Below are 14,348 nucleotides of genomic sequence, written 5' to 3'. Positions count from 1 at the left end.
TGTTACAACTGAGAGACGAATCGGTGCATTTAGAGCAGAGCTAACAAATTTAGGCCAATTTTTCCTCCCACTGCAGTTAAATCACCCCGACATTATAATCCACTTTCCCAAAGAGCAGCCTGACCTAGAATTAATAAAATTCCAACTACAATGTGTTACTAGCAGCTCTGGGACTCAAACGCCATCTGGCAGGGAGGCAGGCACTTTACTCTTAATATCAGCCCCATCCCCAAGGCCACAAGCTCAACAAAGCTACAAGTACAGAACAACCTTGTCTAGAGGCAAGGTTAAATGTGTGAAAGCTGAAAATATCAAAACAAATACAATACAGCAGTAAATTTAGTTCTACAGCTAGATTTTTTCTTGTCCTTTTATACATTACACTAATCCTATCAATAATGTGTATTCACACTAAACCTGGAGCATGTACAAACAATGGAAAATGTTTCTTTCTTATTTCAAGTGCTATTTTTAAGTTTAAAAACTTAGGTTTAACAAATGTTTAAAAAGGAAAACTATACCAAATCTAACATTCTTCATTTGGTTAACCATTGCATATGGGTTCTGCCAAAATAGGACGATGTGCTAATTAAATTCTCTTCCCTGCATTCCCAAGATTCAATGTACAATCTCCTATTCAATGTTATTCTTCTGCAGGATCTTAAAATTCAAAATCTTTACTACCCTTCCTCCAAATCTATAGACAAGTTTGGTACCACCCAACTCATGTCAACAGTGTCAGCTGTGGCTCAGTGGGTAGCACTCTCGCCTCTGAATCAGAAGGTTGTAGGTTCAAGTCCTATTCCAGGGACTTGAGAACAAAAAAGCTAGGCTGACACTCCAGTGCAGAGCTGAGGGAGTGTTGCACTGTCGGAAGTGCTGTTTTTTGGATGAGACCTTAAAGCGAGGCCCTGTTTGCCCTCTCAAGTGAACGTAAAAGATCCCATGGCACTGTTGCGAAGAGCAGGGAAGTTATCCCCAGTGTCCTGGCCAATATTTATCCCTCAATCATAACAAAACATAACAAAAAAAAACAGATTATCTGGTCATTATCACATTGCTGTATGTGGGAGCTTGCTTTTGTGCAAATTGGCTGCTACGTTTCCCACATTACAACAGTGACTACACTTCAAAAGTACTTCATTGGCTGTACAGCGCTTTGAGACACTTGGTGGTCGTGAAAGGCGCAGATAAAATGCAAGTCTTTCTTTCTTTTAACTTTGGTGGTGTCCCGCACTGTGTTTCGCCTCGATTCTGCAATAGAAAAAGCATAGCATTTAAGAGGTGGGAAACTCTACAACTTAATACTTAGGTCAGTGTGGAGCACCAGTGTCAAAGTGCTTGCTGCTTCGAGTGATCAGATCCAAACTAAAAGGCTTTGCAAGGATTGAGGCACATTATCCATGGTGTAACTAGTTGAATGAGCTTTAATAGTTCACAATCAGCCAAAGAACTTGGGAACATTAAAGTTCATCTAACTAGTTGCATTAAAGTTCATTCAACTAGTTACACAGTGGATAATGTGCCTCAATCCTCGCAAAGCCTTTTAGTTTGGATCTGATCACTCGAAGCAGCAAGCACTTTGACACTGGTGCTCCACACTGACCTAAGTATTAAGTTGTGGAGTTTCCCACCTCTTAAATGCTATGCTTTTTCTATTGAAGAATCGAGGTGAAACACAGTGCGGGACAGCACCAAAGTTCAAAGAAAAAAAGATTTGCACTTCTTTTGCGCCTTGTACGACCATCGGACGTCTCAAAGTGCTGTGCAGCCAATGAAGTACTTTTGAAGTGTAGTCACTGTTGTAATGTGAGAAACGCGGCAGCCAACTATCCAAGCATTGTATGTGGTGAGGTTACCATGATTATAAGAACATAACATAAGAATTAGGAGCAGGAGTAGGCCATATGGCCCCTCAAGCTTGCTCCGCTATTCAATATCATGGCTGATCTTTGACCTGAGTTTCACTTTCCTGATGAGTTTAAAAATAAGCTTGTTCTAAACCAAAAACCTTTTACAAACTGTACAGACAAACTTTGCAAAGATTTTTAGGCAATTCTTAAAACACAACTTAGCATGATTGAATTTAAACAACGAATGGAGACATTTTCCTTGTCCTCTTCCAAACAATATACTGTAAGGGATGGGAGAGAAGAAAAGAAATTGGGTAATGTCACAAAAAGGTCTTGTGCACAACATTTGGTGAGGAAAAAGACCATACGCCAATCATGCAATGTGAACATGGCACTGAACTCTTAAAGGGATCATGTTCCTGGTGCCCTACATTTAACAAGTATGAAAGAAAGTCATTGGGGTCATCAACCCATCTCAAGATTGCTACCAGTGTCACGTGCTAGTCAGAGTAGAAATAGCAGGATAGTTAAGATGAATACGTGGCTTGAGGAATGGTGCAAGAGGGAGGGATTCAAATTCCTGGGAGGTGGGACCAGTACAAACCGGACGATCTGCACCTGGGCAGCACCGGAACCAATGTCCTAGGGGGAGTGTTTGCTAGTGCTGTTGGGGTGGGTTTAAACTAATATGGCAGGGGGATAGATGGAAGTAAAATGGGGGCAGAAGCAAAAGATAGAAAGGAGATAAGGAAAGGTGAAGAGCAGAGGAATCAAAGACAAAAATCAAAAAGGGCCACATTACATCATAATCCTAAAAGGACACACAGTGTTAAAAAAGCAAGCCTGAAGGCTCTGTGTCTCAATGTGAGAAACATTCATAATAAGCTGGATGAATTAACTGCGCCGATAGCTGTTAACAGATATGATGTAATTGGGATTACGGAGACATGGCTCCAGGGTGACCAAGGCTGGGAACTCAATACCTAGGGGTAATCAGGAAGGATAGACAGAAAGGAAAACGAGGCGGGGTGGCGTTGCTGGTTAAAGAGGAGATTAACGCAATAGTAAGGAAGGACATTAGCTTGGATGATGTGGAATCCGTATGGGTAGAGCTGTGGAACACCAAAGGGCAGAAAACGCTAGTGGGAGTTGTGTACAGACCGCCAAACAGTGGTAGTGAGGTTGGGGATGGCATCAAACAGGAAATTAGGGATGCGTGCAATAAAGGTACAGCAGTTACCATGGGTGACTTTAATCTACATATAGATTGGGCTAACTAAACTGGTAGCAATACGGTGGAGGAGGATTTCCTGGAGTATATAAGGGATGGTTTTCTAGACCAATATGTCGAGGAACCAACTAGAGAACAGGCCATCCTAGACTGGGTCTTGTGTAATGAGAGAGATTAATTGGCAATGTTGTTGTGCGAGGCCCCTTGGGGAAGAGTGACTATAATATGGTAGAATTCTTCATTAAGATGGAGAGTGACACAGTTAATTCAAAGACTAGGGTCCTGAACTTAAAGAAAGGCAACTTGGATGGTATGAGACATGAATTGGCTAGGATAGACTGGCAAATGAGACTAAAATGGTTGACGGTGGATAGGCAATGGCAGACATTTAAAGATCACATGGATGAACTTCAACAATTGTACATCCCTGTCTGGCGTAAAAATAAAACGGGGAAGGTGGCTCAACCGTGGCTAACAAGAGAAATTAGGGATAGTGTTAAATCCAAGGAAGAGGCATATAAATTGGCCAGAAAAAGCAACAAACCTGAGGACTGGGAGAAATTTAGAATTCAGCAGAGGAGGACAAAGGGTTTAATTAGGAGGAGGAAAATAGAGTATGAGAGTAAGTTTGCCGGGAACATAAAAACTGACTGCAAAAGCTTCTATAGGTGTGTGAAGAGAAAACAATTAGTGAAGACAAATGTAGGTCCCTTGCAGTCAGAATCAGGTGAATTTATAATGGGGAACAAAGAAATGATAGACTAATTGAACAAATACTTTGGTTCTGTCGTCACTAAGGAAGACACAAATAACCTAACGGAAATACTCGAGGACCGAGGCTCAAGTGAGAAGGAGGAACTGAAGGAAATCCTTATTAGTCAGGAAATTGCGTTAGGGAACTTGATGGAATTAAAGGCCGTAAATCCCCAGGGCCTGATCGTCTGCATCTCAGAGTACTTAAGGAAGTAGCCTAGAAATAGTGGATGCATCGGTGGTCATTTTCCAACATTCTATAGACTCTGGATCATTTCCTATGGATTGGATGGTAGTTAATGTAACCCCACTTTTTAAAAAAAGATGGAAGAGAGAAAAGAGGGAATTATAGACCGGTCAGCCTGATATCGGCAGTGGGGAAAATGTTGGAATCAATTATTAAAGACGTAATAGCAGCACATTTGGAAAGCAGTGACAGGATCGGTCCAAGTCAGCATGGATTTATGAAAGGGAAATCATGCTTGACAAATCTAGAATTTTTTTGAGGATGTAACTAGCAGAATGGACAAAGGAGAACCAGTGGATGTGGTGTATTTGGACTTTCAAAAGGCTTTTGACAAGGTGCCACACAAGAAATTAGTGTGCAAAATTAAAGCACATGGTATTGGGGGTAATGTACTGACGTGGATAGAGAACTGGTTGGCAGACAGGAAGAAAAGAGTAGGAATAAACAGGTCCTTTTCAGCATGGCAGGCAGTGACTAGTGGGGTACCGCAAGGTTCAGTGCTGGGCCCCCAGCTATTTACAATATACATTAATTGAAGGAATTGAGTGTAATATCTCCAAGTTTGCAGATGACACTAAGCTGGGTGGCAGTGTAAGCTGTGAGGAGGATGCTAAGAGGTTGCAGGGTGACTTAGAAAGGTTAGGTGAGTGGGCAAATGCATGGCAGATGCAGTATAATGTGGATAAATGTGAGGTGATCCACTTTGGTGGCAAAAACAGGGAGGCAGAATATTATCTGAATGGTGACAGATTAGGAAAAGGGGAGGTGCAACGAGACCTGGGTGTCATGGTACATCAATCACTGAAAGTTGGTATGCAGGTACAGCAGGCGGTGAAGAAGGCAAATGGCATGTTGGCCTTCATAACGAGAGGATTTGGGTTTTGGAGCAGGGAGGTCTTACTGCAGTTGTACAGGGCCTTGGTGAGGCCACACGTTGAGTATTGTGTACAGTTTTGGTCTCCTAATCTGAGGAAGGACATTCTTGCTATTGAGGGAGTGCAGCGAAGTTTCACCAGATTGATTCCCGGGATGGCAGGACTGACATATGAAGAAAGACTGGATCGACTAGGCTTATATTCACTGGAATTTAGAAGAATGAGAGGGAATCTCATATAGAAACATATACAATTCTGACGGGATTGGACAGGTTAGATGCAGGAAGAATGTTCCCGATGTTGAGGAAGTCCAGAACCAGGGGTCACAGTCTAAGGATAAGGGGTAAGTCATTTAGGACCAAGATGAGGAGAAACTTCTTCACTCAGAGAATTGTGAACCTGTGGAATTCTCTACCACAGAAAGTTTTTGAGGCCAGTTCGTTAGATATATTCAAAAGGGAGTTAGATGTGGCCCTTACGGCTAAAGGGATCAAGGGGTACGTAGAGAAAGCAGGAATGGGTTACTGAAGTTGCATGATCAGCCACGATCATATTGAATGGTGGTGCAGTCTCGAAGGGCCGAATGGCCTACTCCTGCATCTATATTCTATGTTTCAACCACTGACCATGTAAGCCCATATTCTACCCAATTTAGCATCCTGAGGGAAGGTTTTGCAGACTCTCTCATTAACCTGTAAATGCATTCAAGCAAATGGCAGAATATCAGTCCTCATGTTCTTTCTGGCTCGTGTTTTGGTTTTGATGCGTAGAAGCCTGCTTCTTTCCACTTTGATTTTATTGCGCTGTGAATTTAATTCTAAAAACTACAGAACGTGGTGTGTTACTGAGCTTATAATGGGCCAACACGTTCCTAGGTTTGATCCCTGATCTCGAGGTTGCTGATCTCGATGAGTGTAGTGGTTTGGGAACTGTCTTCAGTGTCTGTGGGCTAATGGAAATGAGTGTGTGTGTGTGTGCGTGTTTGTGTGTGTGTGTGTGGGGGGGGGGGGGGGGTTAATCAGCTTTGATTTAGGAGCGGGGGGGTGTCTCAGCCCTAATCCTGTCTCGAGACCTCTGTTGGAGAGCACACGCATTTGCGAGTGTCCGGTGAGGACATGACCAGGTCTGTGATGCCTTCTGCAGTTGGACAGCCTGTTGAAACCTCACGGTCTAGGGTCAGCTAGGTAGAATGGACTCCCTAGTGACATATTGGAGGACAGTCAAACCTCGGCAAGGGTTGGCACCTTCAGGAGCAAAGGCATACAAAGATGGCTAATGATTGCATAGTACGGATAAGGAGTACAGTTTTTATTTTTTTGGGGGTGGGTATCGGGAGGGGGGAAAAGGAAGGAGAGTTTAGACCCTTTGTGGTTAGAAAGCCCTAGCTTCCAACCTGGGATTGAATCTCTCCTACATGTAAGCTGAACACTAAAAAGAGAGATAAATGAAAACGGGGCTGGTACCTATTTCACCAGAAAGAAGTAATACTGGTGGAAGAGAAAAAGAAGAGAAAGGGAGGTGTCTGTTGCCTCTTTCTCCTGTGAATGTTTCCAGATCAGTATCTGGAGCAGTTGTTTCTTGGTATCTTGCTTGCTATCCTGTGCTGACAAACGGTTGTCAGGCCTACTGATTGATACTAACTTGGTTCTTGATTCAAGCCAAATCTCTGCTCCTACAGCAGAATTTGTTAGAGGAGCCAATCCTTTCTGTGCAACAACATTTGCTTCCTATTAACCCTTCCTTCAGATACAGAAATCTGTGTACAGCGTAACTCCTGTTAGCTCCAGTGAAAGAGAGAGATAACCCACAGATGTACAGAGAGGGTACAGAGGATGTTTACCAGGATGATATGAAGAATGAGGGAGTTCAGTTATGTCGAGAGATTGAAGAAGCTGGGATTGTTCTCCTTTGAGCAGAGAAGGTTAAGGGGAGGACTAATAGAGATGTTCAAAATGATGAAGGGTTTTGGTAGAGCAAGCTGGGAGAAACTGTTCCCTCTGGCAAGTGGGTCGGTAATCAGGTCATAGACTTAAAATAAATGGCAAAAGAATTAGGGAGCGATTTCTTCATACAGAAGGTTGTTGAGATCTGGAACACATTACCTGAAAGGGTGGTGGCAGCAGATTCCGTAGGAACTTACAAAAGGCAATTGGATATGTACTTGAAGAGGACTAATGAGCAGGGTTATGGGGAAAAAGCTGGGGTGTGGGACTAAATTGGACAGCTCTTTCAAAGAGTCAGCACATGCATGATGGGCCTCCCTTCTGTACTGTAAAATTCTAAGTTGATTCTGAGCACTTGAATCGTTCAAGCTAATCCAGGTGCTTTCCACGTTTCCAACAGCAGGTTCTGTACAGTACAAACATCTACATCCATACTTTTCCTTATAATCTACAGTCCTATTTAATAGCAAAACTCTTTTTCAAGGAATTAACTGATGCCATGAACTGCTTTTGCTTTGCCATGCCCACAGGGGTGAGTGTGGCAATGTGGCATGAATTTATTTACTCTTACCTGAGGCTTGTTAATTTTATACATCAGTTATGCATGCTTAGTCCAATTTAAATATGCTTTACATCTACATTATCTGCGGTTCTCAGCATTTTGAAGACCTTGGGCCTAACCCCAACCTTCATTACTGAAAATAAATTCAGTTAAGACGATCTCTCTTCACAAGTTAGGGCTCCAAGTCTTCTCTGAAATATCTCCAACAGGTCAATGTCTTTTTGAAGCCGGGCTGCTCAAAGTTGTACGTAGCATGGCTAATAAGGGCTCGAGTGAGCACCTATGTCCTTTTGCATAATTTACCACTGCTTTTAATGTGTCACTCATGATATGCTGGGAGTGTCATGTGGAAGTGTCAGTGGCCAGTGCTAGTTGACCATTAAGGCATTAGGGAGGGGCAGGGGAAAAGAGGTTAACATTTTCTGACACACTTTAATGGCAGCCTCCCCTCTGTGCCCATCTAGATTAGAAGCTGTGTCGATGGAGCACTACTGAGGTGCTCAATGCTGCATTATAGCCATCTAACTCATAGAAAAACTGAGCCTAATTAGCCCAGTGCACAGTTTGTGCACAGGTTTCCCATTCTGCTCTGGGCTCACCACACACAACGATGCACATTGGGTGCTTTGCAGATTGTTGTGCCTGATTTCCCAATTAGCAGGCACTCAATATGCTGAATCGCTCTGGGCATCTGCACTTATAGACTTCAATAACTTCAAAAACCCAAATGCAGTTTTTACAATAATCTATACAAGATTAAGATAACCTCATAAACATAATAAATATCACCAAGATTCAACCTGGAACTTGTTAACTGATTCACATTGACTAGAAATGCTTTGACTCGTCAATAATAACCCCAAATCCTTGCATCTTTGTAAACCACATTTGTTTATCAGCTTTACACTGATTTTTCCAATCGGCATTACTATATAACTAGCAAGGGATGCATTAATCTATACACTTCAAAGAGACTCACGAATAACATTAATTAAATACAAGCTGTACAAAAGTATACCAAGTTATAAAACTAGAAAACAAGAAATTGCTGTAAGTGCACATCAGATGAGTCAGTATCTGAAAGAAGAATGTAACCAGTTAATGCTTTGGGTGAGGGGCTTAAATCAGAACCGGCATGGCCAGGCTAGACCTGCCTCTTTATCTAACTAACTTCCAAAACTAAAAAGACAGTTGCTCTTCCACATAATGGGCTCAAGTTTCGGCCTGAGTTGCTCCTATTTTTTTTGAGCAACTAGTTTAGAATGGAGTATCTTAGAAATTGCAATTCTCGGTATTTAGTTTGCTCCAGTTCTAGTGAGTTGGAACAGTTTTATTTTAGAACAGATTTTTTTTTTCAAAAGCAGGCGTGTCCAACCACTTACGCCTGTTTTGCAAGTTTAGGCAGTGAAAACTTAGTCCAAACTAGCTTAGAATGGAGTTAGTGTAGATTTTTGTACGCTCAGAAAAACCTTGCCTACACGTAGAAAATCAGGCATAAGGAAGAGAGATAGGGGGAGGGAAGTTTACAAATATTAAACACATCACTTTACAAATAAAGAGCCATCATCAATAATAAATGATAAATAAATCAATCAAAAAAAATGAATAAATTTTTTTTAAAAATCAATAAATAAAAAATTTACTTTCTACTCAGTGTGTCTCTCTCTCTGTCAGTGTCAATGTCTCTCTCTCTCTCTGTCAGTGTCAGTGTCTTTGTTTCTGACAGCGAGGGGCTTGGGGGGGAGGAGGAAGGAGGGAAAGAGGAGAGGGGGGGGAAGAGGAGAGGGAGGGGGGGGAGAGAGGGAGAGAGCGGAGAGAGGGAGGGGGGAGAGGAGAGGGGGAGGGAGAGGAGGGGGAGGGAGAGGAGAGGGAGGGAAGGGGCGAGGAGAGGGAGGGAAGGGGCGAGGAGAGGGAGGGAAGGGGCGAGGAGAGGGAGGGAAGGGGCGAGGAGAGGGAGGGAAGGGGCGAGGAGAGGGAGGGAAGGGGCGAGGAGAGGGAGGGAAGGGGCGAGGAGAGGGAGGGAGGGAAGGGGCGAGGAGAGGGAGGGAGGGAAGGGGCGAGGAGAGGGAGGGAGGGAAGGGGCGAGGAGAGGGAGGGAGGGAAGGGGCGAGGAGAGGGAGGGAAGGGGCGAGGAGAGGGAGGAAAGGGGCGAGGAGAGGGAGAGAAGGGGCGAGGAGAGGGAGAGAAGGGGCGAGGAGAGGGAGAGAAGGGGCGAGGAGAGGGAGAGAAGGGGCGAGGAGAGGGAGGGAAGGGGCGAGGAGAGGGAGGGAAGGGGCGAGGAGAGGGAGGGAAGGGGCGAGGAGAGGGAGGGAAGGGGCGAGGAGAGGGAGGGAAGGGGCGAGGAGAGGGAGGGAAGGGGCGAGGAGAGGGAGGGAAGGGGCGAGGAGAGGGAGGGAAGGGGCGAGGAGAGGGAGGGAAGGGGCGAGGAGAGGGAGGGAAGGGGCGAGGAGAGGGAGGGAAGGGGCGAGGAGAGGGAGGGAAGGGGCGAGGAGAGGGAGGGAAGGGGCGAGGAGAGGGAGGGAAGGGGCGAGGAGAGGGAGGGAAGGGGCGAGGAGAGGGAGGGAAGGGGCGAGGAGAGGGAGGGAAGGGGCGAGGAGAGGGAGGGAAGGGGCGAGGAGAGGGAGGGAAGGGGCGAGGAGAGGGAGGGAAGGGGCGAGGAGAGGGAGGGAAGGGGCGAGGAGAGGGAGGGAAGGGGCGAGGAGAGGGAGGGAAGGGGCGAGGAGAGGGAGGGAAGGGGCGAGGAGAGGGAGGGAAGGGGCGAGGAGAGGGAGGGAAGGGGCGAGGAGAGGGAGGGAAGGGGCGAGGAGAGGGAGGGAAGGGGCGAGGAGAGGGAGGGAAGGGGCGAGGAGAGGGAGGGAAGGGGCGAGGAGAGGGAGGGAAGGGGCGAGGAGAGGGAGGGAAGGGGCGAGGAGAGGGAGGGAAGGGGCGAGGAGAGGGAGGGAAGGGGCGAGGAGAGGGAGGGAGGGGGAGAGGAGAGGGAGGGAGGGGGAGAGGGGAGGGAGGGAGGGAGGGGGAGAGGGGAGGGAGGGGGAGAGGGGAGGGAGGGGGAGAGGGGAGGGAGGGGGAGAGGGGAGGGAGGGGGAGAGGGGAGGGAGGGGGAGAGGGGAGGGAGGGAGGGGAGGGAGGGAAGGGGAGAGGGGAGGGAGGGAGGGGGAGAGGGGAGGGAGGGAGGGGGAGAGGGGAGGGAGGGAGGGGGAGAGGGGAGGGAGGGAGGGGGAGAGGGGAGGGAGGGAGGGGGAGAGGGGAGGGAGGGAGAGGGGAGGGAGGATAGGAGGGGGAGGGAGGGAGAGGAGAGGGTGGGAGGGGGAGAGGAGGGGGAGGGTGAGAGGAGGAGAGGGAGGGTGGGAGGGGGAGAGAGGAGAGGAGGGGGAGGGAAGAGAGGAGGGGGAGGGAGGGAGGGGGAGAGGAGAGGGAGGGAGAGAGGAGAGGGGGGGGGAGAGGAGAGATAGGGAGTGGGGGGGGGGGGGGCCTGAACGGGCCCGGCTGACACGATGAAGCCAGGCCGAAGACTTCGGCTGGGGCCCACCCCCAGCAAGATGCCGGGCAGGCAGGCCCTGCTGAAGACCTGGAGAGGGAGCGGACCAGATCTGAAGGGGGGGGAGCGGCAGGCAGCGGAGTGGGAGCTGAAGCGGGAGGGGAGGGGAGGGAGGGGGGGAGAAAGAGAGCCAGAGGGAGCGGGAGCTGAAGGGTGGGGGGAGGGTGGAGCCGGAGCAGGAGCTCAAGGAGGGAGATGCAGTCCAATCTTCGCTGCCCCAGTGAGCCCATTCAGCCAGGGCTAGGGGCGGCGTGCTTCGGGCCCCTCCCACAGAGTTTCGGGCACCTGGAGCTACTGCACATGCGCACACACTCGAGCGCGCAGGTGCAAAGGTCCCGCCCCCCACAGCTTGTGCTGTGCTGCGCTGCGCCGAGGGCCTGGATCGACATGAGGGAGAGGAGAATACCGAGGTAAGTTTTCGACGCGGTTTTGAGCGCGGAAATCAGGCGTGGCTCAGGGGGCTGTGCCGTTCTCGGCTCGGCCCGAAACTTGGACCCCAAATAGTCAACAATTTCTGTTTTTGTTGCAACATCTACCAGGTTTTTTTCCCTTTTAGTTATTCTTCGCTTCCCTGATTGTTTTGGTCACTCCCAAAAAGGAGCTTCCACAGCACGCCCATGCCTGTTTTAATGAAAAGATTGACCAAGGATGCTAACCCTCATTTCAGAAGCTGACTGAGCTGCTGTACGCTTTCATCACTCTCTGCCTTTATTTCAGCATTTTAAAAGTCTTTATATACAAAGCTACAAATGTACAGAAATGTAGTTGTAGTGATCCAATATATTTCAGGTGCAAATGAATTTTACATTTAACTGCTTTTAAAAGTATTCATCGAGTCTTGCTCTGCTGAAGTGTGCACTTTTTGTAATGTAATTTTTAATAGTCAACTATGGATTGCAAAATTAGGTTGTAAAAATAAAATTGTATTGCATCTCAGCATTCAGAGCATTACTGCAAGGTAAGCCAAGACATTAGAACAACAGAGCCTGTGCTAAAGTTGGTGAAAGGCCAAATGAGAACTTATGCGAGGGAGAACTTCACTCTGAGATGATCAACACTTGGAACTATTTTAGGATAGGGCAGCGGAGGCCAAAACCCCAGATTTATTCAATTAGATACTGTGATGGGGCACAGGAAGTTTTTTTTCCTCCTGCGATGGAGGAGCTGAAATAGGTTGAATGGTCTCCCTCAACTACATTTATCTTGTGGTCCGATGGATGTCATAAAGACAGACCACGTCAAAGTGGAACGATATAAAAAAATAACAGATCATTTAGGAAAAGGATTAAAATATAGTTAGACAACACTTACATGCTCTTGGTACTTTTGACTTCCATACATAACGTACTGGGGTGCAAGACTGTAGATCATATAACTCGTGTGCAGAACCATCAGCAGCAGAATCATACAAAGAAAAAGAAGAGCTTGGGGACGTGTGCGGCCTGGTCTAATCTTGTACAACTATTTGCAAGAGGCGAGAAAGAAAAAACAAATTATTTATGTGAAATGCTCCATTGCCACCAGTAATACTGAATTCTTCAACATTGTCCTGAACAAGAAACAGTTGAGAACATTTCTTAAGCACGTACTCTGTGCACTTGAATATAAAAATGGCTGAACCAAAAGAACACACCAAATGCAGTTCTTACATAAACTGCGCATGGAGCAAAATCTGCAAGGACCACTCGGCTCCAAACCTTATTACAGCCTTGGTCCAAACATGGACAAAAGAGCTGAATTCCAGAGGTTACGTAAGAACATAAGAATTAGGAACAGGAGTAGGCCATCTAGCCCCTCGAGCCTGCTCCGCCATTCAACAAGATCATGGCTGATCTGGCCGTGGACTCAGCTCCACTTACCCGCCCGCTCCCCGTAACCCTTAATTCCCTTATTGGTTAAAAATCTATCTATCTGTGATTTGAATACAATCAATGAGCTAGCCTCAACTGCTTCCTTGGGCAGAAAATTCCACAGATTCACAACCCTCTGGGAGAAGAAATTCCTTCTCAACTCGGTCTAAATTGGCTCCCCCATATTTTGAGGCTGTGCCTCCGAGTTCGAGTCTCCCCGACCAATGGAAACAACCTCTCTGCCTCTATCTTGTCTATCCCTTTCATTCTTTTAAATGTTTCTATAAGATATCCCCTCATCCTTCTGAACTCCAACGAGTAAAGACCCAGTCTACTCAATCTATCATCATAAGGTAACCCCCTTATCTCCGGAATCAGCCTAGTGAATCGTCTCTGTACCCCCTCCAAAGCTAGTATATCCTTCCTTAAGTAAGGTGACCAAAACTGCACGCAGTACTCCAGGTGCGGCCTCACCAATACCCTGTACAGTTGCAGCAGGACCTCCCTGCTTTTGTACTCCATCCCTCACGCAATGAAGGCCAACATTCCATTCGCCTTCCTGATTACCTGCTGCTCCTGCAAACTAACTTTTTGGGATTCATGCACAAGGACCCCCAGGTCCTTTTGCACTGCAGTATGTTGTAATTTCTCCCCATTCAAATAATATTCTCTTTTACTGTTTTTTTTCCCTAAAGTGGATGACCTCACACTTTCCGACATTGTATTCCATCTGCCAAACCTTAGCCCATTCGCTTAACCTATCTAAATCTCTTTGCAGCCTCTCTGTGTCCTCAACACAACCCGCTTTCCCACTCATCTTTGTGTCATCTGAAAATTTTGTTACACTACACTCTGTCCCCTCTTCCAGGTCATCTATGTATATTGTAAACAGTTGTGGTCCCAGCACCGATCCCTGTGGCACACCACTAACCACTGATTTCCAACCCGAAAAGGACCCATTTGTCCCGACTCTCTGCTTTCTGTTAGCCAGCCAATTCTCTATCCATGCTAATACATTTCCTCTGACTCCGCGTATCTTTATCTTCTGCAGTAATGTTTTGTGTGGCACCTTATTGAATGCCTTTTGGAAATTTAAATACACCACATCCATCGGTATGTCTCTATCCACCATGCTCGTTGTATCCTCAAAGAATTCCAGTAAATTAGTTCAACATGATTTCCCCTTCATGAATCCATGTTGCGTCTGCTTGATTGCACTATTCCTATCTTGATGTCCCGCTATTTCTTCCTTAATATTAGCTTCAAGAATTTTCCCCACTACAGATGTTAAACTAACCGGCCTATAGTTACCTGCCTTTTGTCTGCCCCCTTTTTTAAACAGAGGCATTACATTAGCTGCTTTCCAATTTTGGTAGATTATAACGAATACATCTGCTATAACTTCCGCCATCTCTTTTAATACCCTGGGATGCATTTCATCAGGACCAGGGGACTTGTCCACCTTGAGTCCCATTAGCCTGTCCAGCACTATCCCCCTA

The 14,348-nt window shown here is 46.5% G+C and overlaps 1 protein-coding gene across 1 annotated transcript in view; it reads right to left on the bottom strand.

Annotated features, from left to right (window-relative positions):
• lmbrd1 (LMBR1 domain containing 1) overlaps positions 1-14,348 on the bottom strand; it is a 263,585-nt gene that overhangs the window by 54,981 nt on the left and 194,256 nt on the right. The window contains exon 13 of the mRNA XM_070884860.1: positions 12,311-12,460. Within this exon, the coding sequence (XP_070740961.1) occupies positions 12,311-12,460 (150 nt within the window). The remainder of the gene's footprint in view (positions 1-12,310; positions 12,461-14,348) is intronic.

The sequence above is a fragment of the Pristiophorus japonicus genome, chromosome 7 (genome assembly GCF_044704955.1).
Source record: "Pristiophorus japonicus isolate sPriJap1 chromosome 7, sPriJap1.hap1, whole genome shotgun sequence".
In the NCBI taxonomy this organism is placed as follows: Eukaryota; Metazoa; Chordata; class Chondrichthyes; family Pristiophoridae; genus Pristiophorus; species Pristiophorus japonicus.
Note: the sequence above shows the minus strand (reverse complement) of the source record. Positions and strands in the feature narration are given on the sequence as shown.